At 38.6% G+C, this 17,521-nt stretch overlaps 1 protein-coding gene across 2 annotated transcripts in view; it reads right to left on the bottom strand.

Moving 5' to 3' along the window:
• unc5ca (unc-5 netrin receptor Ca) overlaps window positions 1-17,521 on the bottom strand; it is a 180,015-nt gene that overhangs the window by 26,631 nt on the left and 135,863 nt on the right. The window contains exons 5-8 of one of the 2 annotated variants that reach the window (XM_026187526.2): window positions 9,314-9,494; window positions 6,921-7,088; window positions 6,492-6,656; window positions 1,259-1,315 (exon numbers count right to left, since the gene is read on the bottom strand). In XM_026187526.2, the coding sequence (XP_026043311.1) occupies window positions 1,259-1,315; window positions 6,492-6,656; window positions 6,921-7,088; window positions 9,314-9,494 (571 nt within the window). The remainder of the gene's footprint in view (window positions 1-1,258; window positions 1,316-6,491; window positions 6,657-6,920; window positions 7,089-9,313; window positions 9,495-17,521) is intronic. The other variant, XM_026187527.2, reaches the window with a different exon arrangement.

Raw genomic sequence — 17,521 nt, 5'->3', positions numbered from 1 at the left:
TCTGTTGTTCTATAAGTAATAGTAAGTGAGATGGAAAGAAAAGGGTGGCGGAAAATCAAAAGCAGTGTGGAATAAAGAAGTAGGATAGCAAGTAAAACTGATTAATATATTTATTAAATCCTTTCATTCATTATTCATTCTTTTCATTACTCATTAAGAAGCACCCATACCTCTTGAAATAGTAATACCCTTGCCAGGTAATCTTGTGCCCTCCTGTAAATTACCACTAAAGGAGAAGGGGTCAATTCAGTAGAACTGATTGAAAATCTGAACTAGTTCGGGGTCCATAGCTGAAGCGCACTGAGCTCTATGAGAGCCAATAAGCTTGTAAACACAAAGTAAGTGTTCAGAACGAAGGCAAATTGCCTACTTTGGCAATGATTCAAAGCTGGCTGGCTACTCTCCAAACGGCAACCGCTGCAACAAACTCACAAATTGTGAGTCAAGTAAACTGATGCTGAATCGATTCACTGCTATAAGACAAAACAAAGGAAAGAATCGAGTTAATGAACGGAAACTGTCACTGTTATGGGGTAGACTTTGCAAGAGGTACCTCCTGCAATCGTGGAAGGCTGGTTATGTCTAACTAGATGTCCATTACAAGACAAATACAATGTAAAGCTACACAAAATAAAAGCATGACACCATGTTTCAACGCATAATTCCATAACCTTAAGTCTGTGGGTTAACTTTTTTGTATGATGTTGTATGTAGAATCTGTCCACTGTTTCTGGTTCAGTTCAAATGTACTGCAATGGCATCAAAACTCTGCCCATAGCTAGAACTGCTCATCCTTCGAGGATAGATTTTAATTATACATCAGTACAGTTTTGCAGCATTTGCTTGTAATTTAAAGGATGGAAACACACTGACATGCACACCCAGAAAGAAATGTAGAGGACACAACTGTAAGTTAAAACCTGTAAAGTAAAATCTGTATAGGGATCAGTATGCAACAAAACAAAGATACCACCACTATTTCCTTTGTCTAAGAGCAGGGTTACATTTCAGAACTGCTAATGCTGCTGTCTGTAGACTTTACTGTGCTTTCAGACTTCCTTGATAAGCACAGCAAGTTGATTGTACATCAAGGCAACAGATGTAAGACATCAGCAGAGCTCTTATCCGGTAATATAAAATGACATGAAACAATAAAAGAGAAAGCATGAGCCAAAGGTCAATGCTCAATCAAAGAAACACTGAGATGAGTAAGACAAAAGAAAAATGGATGGTGGTAAAACAGAAAACATTGACTTACATGGAATTCCCAATTCATTCTTTTCTTTGGACTCAGTGGACTTCTGAAACAATGAACCTTGGGATGGGAAAAAGAAAAGGGATGGTGGAATGATGGATGAAGGGAAAAGAAAAACAAAACAAAATAAGACCAACATCACAGGACACAGACCTTGAGCTAGACTTTTTTTTTGCTCTTTCTTTAAAATCGAGGTTGAATGAAAACATACAGACCACATTGAGACTTTCATTGTGCATCAGGATCTTCACACAAATCTGAGCAGTAAGACGAAATGTGGAAAGACTGCACCGGCTGTGAAAATCGGTGTACTCTGAGCTATGGTACATGTAAGTGGCCTAAAGACGGAACTGCTAGCTATCGTCAATCAAGAGAATTTTGTTCCCCTCTGTTGATGTTCCTCTTTGAATTTACTTTGAATTCGTAGATATTTGTGCTTATGGTGAATGCTATGGATTATAACAGGGTGACCAGCATTGCTTGCTGAATGGCAGCAGCACTTTTAGTCTGACATCTGTTTCAGCTCTGTTGCGACAAGAACAGATGTTTTACATATTACATTATATATAGGTTTTAATTTAATTTGCTCTTAACTTTTTTGTATTTTCTACTTTTTTAAGCTCCTTCTGTACATTTTTTTTAAACTTTCTGTGGCATTTTTTCTCGATAAGGTCTTCATTTTTATTTCATAAGAAGTTACACTGTTTCCCTGTGTCTGTCTCCTGCAACACAACAATTTTGAAACTTTTGGGATTAAAAAAATAAATCTTATCTTTCTTATCTTATCATGAAAAAGCCTGGATGCATTCAGTTACTGCTGTGTCATTCTGAGTGGTTCACTTAGTTGTGGCAGACAGAAGGTCTATGACACAGATAAACCACTCATGTACTGATGTATAATTGAAGCGCTGGTGTATAATTGATAAAGCCAACATAGCTACATGGTGTGCTTAAAAGGTTCTTGCCAGACCAGCTGATCGTGGAACACTGATTCAGCACTAAAAAGCGAGAAACATTGGCGAGGTTAAGTGGGGTGACAAGCACATATAAACAAACAGCAAGACAAATGACAGGCTTAATGTGGTGTTTTGCTTTAGCTGTACAGGTGGGCTGGGCTACATAGCCCAGGAATTTAGGTTTCATACTTGAATTTGCATGGGCGTAAGACAACAAGCAACTGGCTGCATTTGGTTGACTGCAACAAAATGTCACAATGATTAACATCTGAATCAGTGATTATAGTAGCAGCAGCACACTGTGATAAAAATGTATCATACTTTAATTATAAAGCAATTGTTCAAACAAATAATAACAATGAAAATATGGTGGGTGTAAAATGAAGCTTAAAATGATTCAGAAAGACCCAACACGAGCACGATGGAGAGAAAAAACAGCACAGTGGATGAGGGCAAAGCTTTTAGACAAGGAGCGGCAAACAGCTAGCATGCTGGGTTAGAAACAATAAGACAATGTAGCCACAATAAGAAGGAACACAAAGGGGAAGAACAGGGCTCTCAATGGGGAGATGGGTTGTTTGATGCTGTGTTGTACTTGCTGACACTGCTCATCATTTTGTGTGATACAACCCACACCTGAGTGTTTTATCCAAACACTAGATTACATAACTGCCAGAGCCTCCGGGTACTTTTAAGTACAGTAGCATCTGCATTCATACACGTGTGTGTGCTCACAGAGCAGGCAGTGAGTAAAATATTATGCACTCAAGGATGGCACAGTGGAGGTCTGAGTGAATCCGTTCCAAGAATCCTGATCAATGTGTCAGAGAAATGTCAAACGGCCAGAACATATAAAACAACACAAACGGCTCCAAAACCCCTGAAAGACTCAAACACTCAGGCATACATGCGTCTAACTTAGAGATAAAGAAAATGAAACAAACAAAAACAAAGAGAAGTCACTCCATGCTGCAAAGAAGTAAGGTCAAATGGATTTATGCCTCTCAGGGTTGAATAACTTTATAAAAAAAAAAGAAAGCAAGAGATGGTAGACGCGACCGAGAAAGAGAAAAAGAGGGAGTGTAGAGTAAAGTATGGTTGAGCACCAAGTCAATTACAGACCACTATCTAAAATACTGCACCCCCAGCACAATCACTGAGAATAAATTATCAGACCTGAAAACCTCCGAGTTACAATTTAAAGTCTTTAAAGGCAGCAAATAAGAACTGCCCTGCCATACTAATGAACTGCTGCTTAAAGGCCACATTTTAAAAGAGCTGTCGTTCATAAACCAGCAGGAATCACTCCACGCCTTTCAAATATACCACAAATATAGTATCTGAAAAATGCTTTGCATACAGAATCTCCTTCTAATACACGTTCATGCATAGAAAACAGTAGAAACATTAGTGCTGGCATAAACCCATCTTTGAGCAGCCGTTTTAAAGACAGGAAATCAATTACAGGAAATGAACCTAAGCTTATACTTCCCTTGGTTTTATCCCATATTCTGGGGCCATACCTTATAGGCTGCAGGGAATCTCTTAGATGGATTGGAGTTGGGTATACAATGCACCATGGTGCAGCTAGAGTAAGATTTGTCAATACTATGCCTACTGCAAAGCTTTTTTTAGGGAATTATATCATATTATTCCATTGCTCATGGCATAGCCCATCTATTGAATCATCACTACTATTCCCTCCATTCTTGCTGTTGAAAGAAGATGCTCGCGCAAGTAACAACTCCAGCTGGAGGCTTTTGTGTTCAGTGATAAAGTACATATATTTTCCCTGAAAAGAATCAGAAATGCTTCAGTGAGAGTAAATTTAAGTACATTTAAAATGATCAAAACCTGCAATAAAAAGCTCACTTGTTTAAAAAACACTTTGATGATAAAATTCAGCAAGATGATGACATTATGTTAACATGAACATGCATAACATAACCAAGTGATTCAGGGAAAAAAAGAATAAAAGTTGAGGTATAATTTCTGTAAATACGGCACATCTGAACTGCTGTTTAGCAATCCAGATATGTGTTATCTCAGACTGTAAATGGACTGCTACTTGCTGAATATAGCACATTTCTCCACTAACTGAGCACTCAAGGCAGTTTTTACTACAAGTCACATTCACTCTGTGCTTTATTCCATGCTGCTTTAAAGTGCTTTTCTAACTATCATGCACACAGTCACACTCTGACGGAGACATTAGGGCTCATTTTGGGTTCAGTACTCCAACCAAGGACGCTTTGAAATGTGGACTGAAGAAGCCAGGGATCGAACCATTGACTTTCTGATTGGTAGTCTATTTCCTGAACCGTAGCCAGCTGTAACAGTAGCCTAAGCCAATTACCCAGCAGTAAGCTACAAACAGATATTTTGTATGTTCATAACCCATACAGTCAGATTATAATCTACAGTTTAATTAAACCTTTTTTGCAACTCTTGTCTCGATCACAGTTAGATGTATCCTGGGACACCTATGGTACGCTGGGCTGAGACCATGCTTTGAACAGGTGAGGCTCTTTTCTCCTTAAAAAGAAAACAATTAATAAAAAAACTTGAAGGAAAAGTTCTGGTGTTCAAATGCACATGTCGCTGAGTGGCCCCATGACCTGCTGGTTTGGTCCAATATCATTGTCAATCTACAGTATTTATCATCAGGTTAATTCTAAAGTTTCTTAGAGTACTTCGTTTTTGTGAATCAACTCAAGACGAGCAGAATAATTCTCCCTATTTTTATCGATAAGCCACAAATAATTTTCACAGCTGAGAAAACTGAGAACTGAAATGTGAAAATGAGTCTGTATGTCTGCCTTTCCAGAACATTTATACACTGTCATGCCCCTCTCTCACTCTGTAGTATGTTACATGCATGTCTGCCAGTTACTCTGAGCACATGGAGTAAAAAACGCCATTCTAACAAATCAACAAACAAAATTGCCTCCATCTTGGAAAAAAGCTGCTGCTGCTTGTAAGATTATGACTCAGCCCACGTTTTTCATGTAATTTTAAGATTTGTGATTTATGATGTCAGAAGTGTTGGGGGGGAGGGGGGGATTTCAATGATTGTTCCACATCATTATTTATCATTACTTTCCTTGTGAAGCAAGTGTTTTTGACTGAGGTAATGGACATGAAAGTGGTAAGTGGAAGGTTAATAAAGTCATTCAAAACCCTCTCATAAATCTCCACACAAAGGCAGAAAGTGGAGGGCCGAGAAGGAGCAAATCACTAGCTAGCAGACAAAGGTATAAAACTAGAGGGGCAGAGAGGAAAAGGCTTAAAATGTTGACATAAATGTAAGGAATAGGAGGATGAATGGTGAAATGAAGGAAGCGATGAAAGTAATGAAGAAAAAGGAAAAAGAATACTGATGAAGAGAAGCTGCCCAACTGCACAGGTAAGAAACAGTTTTTCCACATATGTTTAAACCAAATCAGGAATAAGTTTTTTGAGGAGACTGCAGATAAAAAAATAAAAAAATAAAAAAAAATAAATAATTTGCCCATTATGTCATCTTTTTTAATCTCCAAATATTGGTGTTACTATGTGCCTTAAAAACAGTATACAGAGCAGGTATTTTGACTGGTTTAAATGAAGCCATTAATTGTCTTCCTAAGCTTCACTCACTCTGGCTTCTGTTCATGGGCAAAGGTTTTTGAACACATTGTCAACAACAAATGGCCTGGCTTATTAAAGGTCAGCTCTCCGTAAAATCAATTCGTCTCAAAAACAGACACTGTAAGACATTGGCTAGAATCGGCATACTCATTGCTCATTGCAAGATGTGATATGTGACAACAAGCATAGATCTCTCAGTGTTCTTCGAGAATCAATTTCATTAACTTAGCTTTGCACATATAATGTGCTAGTATACCTGATAAATTGCAGTTTATAGTTTCTACAATAAAGAGGCAGTTATGTTGAATATTGCAATTGTATTTCTATTCTTAATTTTACCTATAAAATATGGAACTATGATTTTTTTTTTTTTAATGGATGGATATGATTTTCAAAATGAACCCAGTAATGGTCACGTTACACTTCACTCACCAAGACTTCTGCCTTAGGCTAAAAATCTGACCATGTGTCAACATTCATTGGTCTGCCTAATTAGGGTCGATTCCTGCACATTCAATTGTTATTTGAACCAGACACTGCTAGACATTTGTTTATTTTGGCCTATTGATTGTTCATAGCTATATTTAATATATGATACACAATGCATTTAGAAGAGATATGTCAGTGCTTCTGAACCTTATTTATCCACTTACTTTGCATACAGAGTCCATCAGTGCAGTTTTGAGACTGGAGGACGAGACCCTCGCAGTCCTTTCCACCATTCTTGGGAGCTGGATTGTTGCACTCCCTCCTCCTCCACTGTGTACACTCTGTTCCACAGGCTGACCACTTGCTCCAATCTGTCCAGACACCATCCACTAGAGGGAACGGATGGGGACCACGGGAATGAGAGACGGAAAAAAAGAGGGTTTAGAAGGAGGAGACTGAAGATAACGGATTCAATTATTTCCTAAACACTGTAAAATGTGGCATGGGAGAGTACACACATAAAAAGACAGAAATTGAATGCAGAAGCTGAGCACAGGACAAAAAATTGCCCAAATGTATACAGATACAATATGCCAGGATGTATTATGGAAAGAAGTATTCTAAATGAAACAGTCTTGAATAGAACAGAATACCAGTGCACAGTGTGGTGCAGGGAAGTTTGTGTATAGCCTGTCCGTCACAAGGCAGTCCTCCATTGAGAGGGGCAGGGTTAGTGCAGCTCCTGGTTCTTTTCTGGAAACCTCTTCCACAACGGCTGTTACACGGAGACCACTCTGTCCATGTCGACCAGCCCCCATTCACTGCGGAAACAGAGATCAGTCCCTTAATGAATACAGTGTTTTATCCACTTCTTAACTATGTAACGCCCACCCTCTTGAAGATACCATATTAGCAAGGGTTTCTGGGTATCTGTGGTCCACTCATCCATGTGTCCCAGAGCTTGGCGCTATTATATTGACCATGATTTGGAACGATAAGGGCCTAGTCACACAGGCCTAGAGATTAGCTGGCAACCACTGGTTGCTAAGGTGGTGCAGCAACCTCGAGAAAATACACTCTCCAACCAGCTGGGGAATGCACATTTTCCTTAGTGACTGAAGATTTCTATAGCTTTCTATAGCTTAATACTGTATGCAGATACAGTCAATAAAATAAGTTGAACTCAATCTTTATGACTACTTGAATCAATGAATATGTTGTAGATTGTCTGAGATAATTAAAAAAAAATGATGATGATGCAATCCGTGATTTTAAAATGCCGTTTTATTGAACTGAAATAATTATCTTAGAGAAGGCTGCATGTGTCTGGAAGCTGAGTTGAAATTTAAGCAAAAGAGCTGGATTTTCCTGAACATCAAAACTACACAGACAATCTGCATCCCTTCAAGTAGCCTGCAGCTACTGCAGCATGATTTTCCACTGCTGTGCTTACATTCAGAAATATTCCCACTGAAGGGCACAGACTGACACAAATATGCAAACACATTAAGCTGTATAGCTGGCTAAACACATGTTAAATGACCAGTTATCATGGGGCTCGGAAATTGCTTAACCCGGTGTAGGGGAGAGAGAGAGAGAGAGGTGAACTGCTGCTGGATGAATCCTGCGGTTTGTTTTCCATGGTTTCTTTGAAACTCTTCACCTCCTTTGTCTCTTTCTTTTTGCCTCATGTCTTTCATTTGTGCTGCTGTAAAATGCATCTGCATCCTCCTGTAATTAGACCTAGCTGTTTCTTTGTTGTTTAGCATTATTGTTTCTGTGTTTCAAGAGAAAATGTGGCAGGACAGTGCAGACAAAGATAAGAGCAGACTAGACAGGCAGCAGGAGAGAAATCAGCTATAAAGTTAGAATGAGAGAGAGTTGGCATCTGGAGGGGTGGAGTGGGTAGAAATTCCACTGCTGCATCTCGACAGCTCTGTCTCAGCCCAGTGGACAGTGCCCACTCCTTCCCTAAGACCTAATTAGAAATGTATCATCAGAAAGTAACCAGTAAATTCACACACAGACACTTTTGTCATGCATTTCCTTCAGCTTTTAGGCTTTTTTCTTCCTCACTCAGTTGTTGTCTTCCGCTGTTCTCCCCTACCTCACCTTACCTCTCGCCCTTCTTTCTATAGTTGCTTCATTTTTTCCCCCCTCCTGTGTTTTTTCCACTACTGTTTCACCTTGTCAACAGTGTCAGCCAGGCCCTAGTGGAGCCGAGAAGATTGAACCACAGATTGAACAATCTATTTTTGTAAGGATACATCAGTGTCAAACCACTCCATCTCTTGCTGTCTGTATCGAACAGGCACACACGCTCAGTTATTTTGATTGAAACAGTCCTGCTGGTGAATGGAGTCAGTGTTATATTTTGAGAGAGACACTGCGTGTGTGTGTGTGTGTGTGTGTGTGTGTGTGTGTGTGTGTGAGAGAGCGAGAGAGAGAGAGAGAGTGTGGGGGGGGGGGGGGGGGGGGAGAGGGGGAGAAAAATTAAGTTGTATGAGGCATGGGCCTCCACAAAACAAACTCTTTCCTCTCAGCTTCTAGACAAAGCAACACTAGAAGAGAACCAGAAGTTTAGCGAGCTATTTAAAGATGTTTTTTGTTGTTGATTTTCACAGCTATTATTATGCCATATGCTGCTTTATCTATGCAGAGCTGGGAATCTTGGCAGAAAGTGGGAACATGTGGAAAGCCCACATGTTCTAATTTAGAACTAAAGGCAGGATTGGAGGGCTTTAATTGGGTGAGGTCAAGGGTGAGGTGAGAATATCAAGACAATCGCGAAGAGGAAGTGTTGGCACGGCAGTAGAGCTAATTTCACATGGCAGATGGGGGCTGGCTTCGCTGATCAGAGACTCGATATAACTGAAGAAAGCATTAAAAAAGGTGTCATATCATTATATTTCTAACATCAGAAATGAAAAAGTTTAGAGCACACATTAAAAATATGTATAAGCCAAATCCTATTGTTACAGCTTTTGTAGCCACACACACACACACACACACCTACACACACAGAAAGACATACCGACAAACTTACCATAAACAATAACGGTGGCTGTAGTGCTTCGTCTTTTGGCCACTATATTCTTGGCCACACACGTGTAGTTGGCTGTGTCAGAGAGACGCGCCTGCTTGATGATCAGGTTGTGGTCAATAGTGATATAGAAGTTTCTGTCCTCCGCCGGGTCGATTACCTCTTCATTCTTTAACCACTCCACCTAGGGGACATTCAGAGGGTAAATGGAGGTGAGGACAATGTCTTTTCTACACCAATGATAGGCAAAGAGACGTTTTACAGAGGACTAGTTTATTACTGCCATGAAGTGAAACAATTTAAATTTGACAAGATATCTAGTAAGTTATAGCGACACCTTTTTTGCAACACATACTCCCTGTAGAGGAAATTATAATATTAGGTTCAAATCTTCTTTTCATAACTGATCCAGAGGATAAAATAAGAATACAAATATTAAAGCTTTCTTGGGTTTAATCTTGTTTTTAGAAACTTTTAGGAGTGATGTAGGACTTAGAAAGCGTGCTGCTGTCATCTTTTTTGATGGTTCAATGAGGAAAAGCTTTGAGAACATGCCATATTCAATAGTCAAAGGAAATAAATAAATAAATAAGCAGCTGAAGGACAGGACGCCCGTTAGCGGCTCCCTAATCTGTCTTATGATCTCTCATGCTTCATCTTGTACTGTAAGTAACCCAAACTGCTCTCATGAATAAATCCTTGAGATTACAGATTACAAATTTACAAGCAAATTAATGTGTTTTATGAGGCAGGAAACAATAATAAGACTGATTGTGCATAATGAAATACCAGGAAGCTGCTCACGCACCAAGTCACAGGAATTAAACACTTGAAATCTGAATGACCCTCACTTACAGTGGGCCCTTGACAACAAGGAACCCTTGGGTGGCTGTAAAGGAAAGGAAAATGCCCAAACATATGCTTTCGAAAGGTACTTTGGGTGAAGGGTAGGACAGCGGGAAACTATTCTATTTATGAGCCTAATCAGATTTCCCGAGTGCTGTATTTACTGGACCAAACCCTCATAAATTCAGCCTGTCCAAGCTTTATGGCAGGCACATAAATGTCCAAGCTGTGTTGTTTAATTCATGTTGTTTAATTTCCTCCTCCCTTCTCATTAGGAAATGGATATCTCAGATGCAGAAAAGAGGAAATTCATTGTTATTCTTCAGTTTGCCGTTTACTCACTCTCCACTGTTATTCTCAGTTTTTCCACCCAGTTCTGAATCAGATTCAGTAGTACTCTTTGGTCATGGGGTGCAATGTAGCTGTGAATTCTCAATCTTAAGTGAGATGCTGTGTGACCTTTCAGCTTCCATTACAACATAAAGGTTATACAGAGAAAAAGACTAAGCCAAAGGAACAAAAACATTTATTTACAGTCAGACGATAAGCTTATCCTCATACTGTAAAGGTATAAAACAATGTGTTCTTTTCTGCGCAAAGGAAAAAACCAATAGAAATTACATTTGCAGCATAAAACAGACTATTTGGATCTCTTTTTATTTATGATATAAGAAGTGCTGTGGTCACAGGAAGCAATGATTTGACTATGACTTATTTTGAAGCATTGCCACAAGAGATGCAAATTATTCAATAGACTTAATGTAATGCAATACAAACCAAATCATGAAATAGTTAAGTAAAATAGTTATGATCTACTGTAGAACATGTATATACATATACATACATGTGTATAATATGCAGAACTATTCCAGTAAATGGTCCAAACACGAATTCTTTTATATATTTATATTTTCTTTGTATCCTGCACTAGGAAAAATTCTGTTGTAATGCCATTATGAATGGAGCGTGCTGTGACAGTGGTAATTTCATCTGAGCCACAGTTTTGAATCAGTGTCAGTTTTTTCCTGACAAAGAAATTGCCCGTGCCCTGCCATACCACACTGAAGTAAGACAGCGGTGCCAAAAGTCCCACTAATGTGTTTCTTTAAGTTAAGACAGCAGCGTTTCTTTATAATGACAGATTTATTAAACGTGGGGAAAAATAAATTGTCTGAAAGACATTTATTTTCTCAAGACATGTCAAGCTGTTCATCAATGTTTTCTGCACAGTAAAAGAAAGGGAAGCATTTCTTTTTGTAGGATATTATGCAGTGATTTTGCTGGTCTGGCCCACTTGAGATCATACTGGGTTGTGTGTGGAAATGAGTTTGAAAACCTGGATCAACAAATTAGCCATCACCAACACATGCCATTAGACAGCGTGGACGCTTAAAATGAATAAAATATGGCATTAAGCAAACAAATGTAACACTGTTTTTGGTAAAACTAGTCTCTTGTTCACTGTATTACAAAAATAGTCTCTCGTGGTGCTTTGGATGCTCATGTAATACTTATAATTTACTGCTACGCTGAAATTTCCCAGATGATCCAATGGAATGTTTTTTTTAAATTTAATTTTTCTTTTTTCCTCTTGCATTCATGTTAATCTAACATGCACACACTTTATAGAAAAGAAACAGAATAGGAGCGGAAGCATGTGAATGCGTGTGGGTAAACCAAGAGAGACAGGTGACGTGGGGGCGAGAGTTAAAATAACAAATACACATTCTCCCTTGAGGTTGGTTTGATCCAATCAGCCACCCTTTGCAATTCACACACATGCACACAGTCTTACACCAGCTGTGGCTAATGATGCAGTGGCAGTGGTAGAATAGCCACCACATGTGGTCTCTTTGTCTGAAGCCAACAGAGCACACATCAGTCTAACACGCGTCAGTCTTCAGGCGTCGTCAAAGTCCACGGTGGCTTTCAGTGCATTGTAACACTAAAGCTCACAACCCGTAGAAACAGGCTCTCTCACTCTAGCTTGCTACAATTTCAGTGCAGCCGGTAAAACAAGAGAAATGGACAAATTAAATATAGACAGAAAAAAAGCAGTGGAATGCTGAATGCTGTTTATAGTGACCTTTTCTTTTACATTAAGTTATATTTATATAAAATACAAGTAGAGGAAATTCATAATGAAATAAAACATTTAAGGCAACAGTACAGTGACAGCTAGACCTGCAGAGGTTTTTGGTGATTGTGTTCCATTAAACTTTGCACTGAGTAAGCGAGCACTCTGCATCTATGGACAGGGAGATGTATACAGAGTATATCAGAGGATAACAAATATAGATGCTTAATAAAAATGCTAACATCTCCTCAGCTTTAAGGCAAACGGTGCAATGCCAGAAAACACGTACTATTAACAATAAGGTTTTCTTGTTTTTACTCATCATGCACAGAACTCCAGAACTAACAAGTTACAAATAGAAGGTCGCCCAGGTTAACTGAATGTGGAGCTTAAGTTACTGGAAGAAGAGTGGTAGAACAATTCAAATATATGGATATAGTTCTGAGAAAACGTATTTGTTCCTTTCCTGATTCTTAGTTTTTCCATATTGGTATTAATTAAAAGTTTTCAGTCAAAAAGCAAACTTTAATATCAGATGAGGAAACGCCGAGTAAATGCAAAATGCTGTTCAAACCTTCCTAGTCATGCGTGAAAAAGTAATGGCAACAACAACTGCAATTAAGTCTTTGTGATAGCTGATAGTCTTTTACTCCTTCTCTGTGCAGGAATTGCTTTAATTTGGTCAGACTGGAGAGTTTTTGAGTTGTTCAGAGGTGGACTTGCTGGTGTGTTTAGGATCACTGTCTTGCTGCATGACCCAAGTGGGCTTCATCCTTAGGGCATGAACTGATGCCTGGCAGAATTCATGTCTAATGTTAATTTTTCTTTGGATGGTCTGAAAGACCAAGCAATTTTTTTATACATGGATGGACAACCTAGACGCGTTTGTGGCATTTAATCATTCTTGTGTTGTTAAGCCAGTATAAAACAGGATGTCAAAACTGCCTGCTAATTTCTCTCACATTTTAAATACATTTTTAGCCCTCCTTGCACAGCCACTGTTGTTAAGTACCTGACAATGTTTTAAATGTCATGAATATTTTAGCAACGACACCACAAGTAGTTAGGGGGAAAAAAAAAATTGTGTTTTTCCTCGGTCATATTTTTTTTTATTTTATCATGTTTTATAATCTGACATCTGTTGTTGCACAACATTGTAATCATATTTTAGCAGGGCTGTCTAGTGTTCAACAAAATCTCTTAACGGATGTTCATTATGCTAATGTGCAGAGAAGTAAATGCAGCTCTTTGGTTCCTGACCTCATACTGTGAGCACAGCTACATTTGTGCACAAAGTGTTCTATAATGTATGTGGCTGCAAGACTGAGTTAATATCTCAATTTTATGAATTGAACTGAATAGTGTACGCCGAAGTGTTTAAATAGATTAGCAAAATCTCAAGGCCTGTGCAAGTATGTGTTTATGCACGCTTACCTGTCTCAGTGTAATTATTGTGAGTGAATCAAAGGTTCCGAGCGTCAAAGTTAACATTAAACTGATTTCTCTTTGTTCTTTTATCTTGCCCAGATGAAACACTAGAATTGACACCTCATTTTTAAACTTTCTTTTTCCCCAATTTTCACTCAAGCCTTCTCTTCTTATCTCGTCCCCCCCAGCCCTGCCCGTCCGGCTATTGTAGGAAGGAAAAATATATGTCAATGCTTTTGCATTCTTTCGGAAATGTAGCTGGGTAATTATGTCATTGGCATCGGTGAGCCACTGTCAATATGTGACATATTGAAATCGCGTTTGAATTTGCGCTTGTTTTTTTGCTTTCACTTTGCAATCGCGTGAACTGTGTATAGAGAGCGACAGCACTGATTGGTGAGTGATGATAATTTGCGCACCAATTCCTCTGACATTGTCTTATTAATCGTTAGCTTACTATGCAAACATGACAAGTGAAATCTCCCGCAGCAAGCTTAAAAATGTGAGAGGTTGATCGCGCAGAGAATCGCTGAGCTTATGTGAGTGCGTGTGTAAAAGCAGCAGGATATATATTTTAGTTCTGCTGAGCCAAATAAGACAGGTCAGGGTGAAGAAGTGACAGCCAAAGAAAAGCTTACCAAAAAACGGAGAAGTTATGACAAATCAGACTATAAGGCAAAAAGAAAGTGCAGCTTTATGGTTTCATGGCCAAAATAATTTCTGTGGCTGCGATATGATGAGCTAAATAACCAGGGCTGCACATAAGTGGTCCGCAGGTGCGCATTCGCTGTCAAAATAAAAAACACGCACAAGGGTTAGGGTTAAATTTAAAAACTGTACTTTTGAGTTAAAATATATATTTATAATTTTAATAAATGACAAATTAAAAATGCATGAACATTTTATTTTGTATCGAAAAAATATCGAACCGTGACACCAAAGTATCGAACCGAACCGAACCGTGAATTTTGTGTATCGTTGCACCCCTAACATATACATATACTAATTTGAAAGAGCAGACAAGGTGAGAGAGCGAGTAATCTACTAACAAAAATGTTACAGTGCAGGCTTTAAGAGCATGGCAATTTAAATAAATGAGAATTGATACATTTATTTTATTTATAGACAAAGTCTTCTGTTAGGAATTCTGCTGGATGGTGTGTCTATAAATCTGTGGGATCAATACTGATGTGTAGAAGAATACAAAAACATTATTTAGCTCTAAGCTCGCACGCCCATGCGTTAATGTTACTGCGATGTACAGTGTGAGGCTGGAGATATGCAAGTCAACATTGTAAGATTCATGCACTCATGCAACACTTTAGACACTCAGTCATAGCAATAGCTGCATTTTGACAAACATTTCAGTATGATGTTACTGGTCCGACACTAGAGAAGGAAATTAAAGTGGTCTGTGTGGTCACTGCAGAGAAAAGGTTCAAACAACCCTTGAGGCACCTTTCTGTGTAGAAGTGTGACTAAAAACTAGCAAATCAATCAGCCCACTGTAAAAAGGGACAAAAAATATGCATCCTTGAATGTGTTTTATATTGAGATTCTTCTCTCCCCGATGCTCCAGCTGGAGTTCATCTAGATTTTGCCCTCAAAAAACCCCCCAAAAAACAACAAAACAAAAAAACAGTATTACTGAGCACCAGTAAGACTAACAGGATACAACCAATGTTTTGGCACCTTGTTTACAGCTTTGAGAAAACCAGTCACACCAAGTATGCACTCACACTGATAAAACTCTCCCCTTCTTATTCCAAATAAATGAACCTGCCTAGTGACAGCTATTATAACCATTTCAGGCGCAAAATAAGATTTTTCTTTTTTTTTTAAATTCAGTTCAATAAAGTGTTTGCTGCAAAGCTTAGTAAAATCACTTTTCTCTGGTTCTTTTAAGTGTTTTTGTCCCATATTTTTATGGTCATAAAGTGAAACTCCTACAAAATACATATGTAATAAGCCCAGCTGCAAAGTTACCTGTGAGTTACATTTTGGCTTTTTTTACACAAGTTTTTTTTATCAGCATAAACATGAAATGTGTGATTATACATGCAAGTGTGAAAATATTTCCAGTGTTTCTGAGTGTGATCACAAACACAACCTGAGTGTGTCAGAAGGCACCGTTTGATACGCTTGCAAACACAAGCTGTAACAATGCCCTCCGTTTCAACTGTAACAGGATTAAAAGAAAAAAAAGTTCAGCAAGAGTCCATTCTTTTTTCTTTAGACAAAGAAATCAAAAGGGCTTCTTCGTTGAAAGGATAAAGGCTTTGTCTGAACAATTACACACTCACTTTGTTCCTGTTTTCTTGCCGTTTGGAGCTAAAGACTGACATTGGTTTGGCTACAGGTATACACTGTGAGCAAGACTACCAGATAAAAGCAGGTTTGCATTTCCCTGGCTCTCACTAACGCACCCACTTGTGGTGATAGATATTGCTGTACTGGGGAGTGAGCATATCTAAATATGCAAATACTTTCAGCTGTTTTCTAACTTAAAAACAAATCAAAACAGGAGAAAAGGTAAATGCATTGCATTTAATGACAATCTATTAAGATATGCATCTTTCTTTGGCAGTGGAACAAAGACGTGCCTGTATGCTATGAAAGATAAAAGTAGGCCAAGGCATAAAGGGAGAGAGATATATATTGCCTTTTGTTACACTGTAGTGCAGCATGTTTTGAAAAGCAAAGCAGGAACATCATAGTCATATTGTGTCACAAAAAGAAACAGTATAAATCTTGCAAAAGCAAAATAAATGGCAGACCACAGAGCAAGAAGTAAGATAACAAAACAAAGAGTATCTATGGCAAATGCTAAAATATGACATGCTTTGTAGAGCCACTACAAAGAGTCTCATAAGGGAGCTGATAACAGCTTAGTGATACAAGGTCTATGGGTAGAATCTGCCACTGAATCACAACATTAATTTTTCAAAATAGGAGCAGCCAAAAACACATCTATGCACAATAAGCACAATGAGAGTATGACAGAATACAAAATTGGCTAGTTAAATTACAACCTGATTCTGCAGTCAAATCACGGAAATCAAGCTGTACGCCGTGCATGTGTGAGCCCGTGTGTGTGTGTGTGTTTGGATGTGTCTGTGAAATGCCGAAGTGTTAATATGTATGTTCATCGCTGAGGATTATCCCCTTGATTACTTATATTATCTGGGTCCTTATGTGAGTGGGTTAAAGAGCTCTAATAGTGATTACCCTACCTATGTGTGGGTGGGAACTAAATATGCATTCGATTTCCATGTTTTAACAATCCAAACCCACACTACACCTGTTCCAGGAGGCTTCATTTCCACTGGGGTGTTGGGTGTCAGTGGAAAGAGACAGTAAAGAGACATTCATGAAGATTGCTCTTCAGAGTTTAGCCCTGTCACCTCAAGCTTACATGTTCTCCCCGCATCTGCAAGAGTTTCCTTCAGTTGTTCCAGTTTCTTCCCACACAGCAACGATATTCACAGTGGATTCCAGGCAGGATTATTCCAAGTGAGAACATTTGATATCATATGTTGTGCTTTGGTTTTGTCTATTTAAGTGCAGGACACAGATGTATGTGATTTGGAAACTGTATACTATGTGTGGACTAAATTACTTTAGTCTAGGAAAGATGATAATTTTAGTTATGGTCAGATGATTTTGATATTAACCAAGTGCCTCCAGTTTGTACTTAATCAAAAACACAAGGGATGATTTATTTTCTACTAAAGGTAAGTGATATTTGTAAGTGAAAAAAAATGCTGCCAAAAACAGTCTATTGGTGAATGGCCTGAAATAGCTTTATTTCTTGGTTTCTGTAGACATTATCCACAGTGTCTTTGCTGTGCATTTGCATT

This window comes from Astatotilapia calliptera, chromosome 12, assembly GCF_964374335.1.
Source record: "Astatotilapia calliptera chromosome 12, fAstCal68.1, whole genome shotgun sequence".
Classification (NCBI taxonomy): domain Eukaryota; kingdom Metazoa; phylum Chordata; class Actinopteri; order Cichliformes; family Cichlidae; genus Astatotilapia; species Astatotilapia calliptera.
This window is presented reverse-complemented; position numbering and strand designations above follow the sequence as displayed.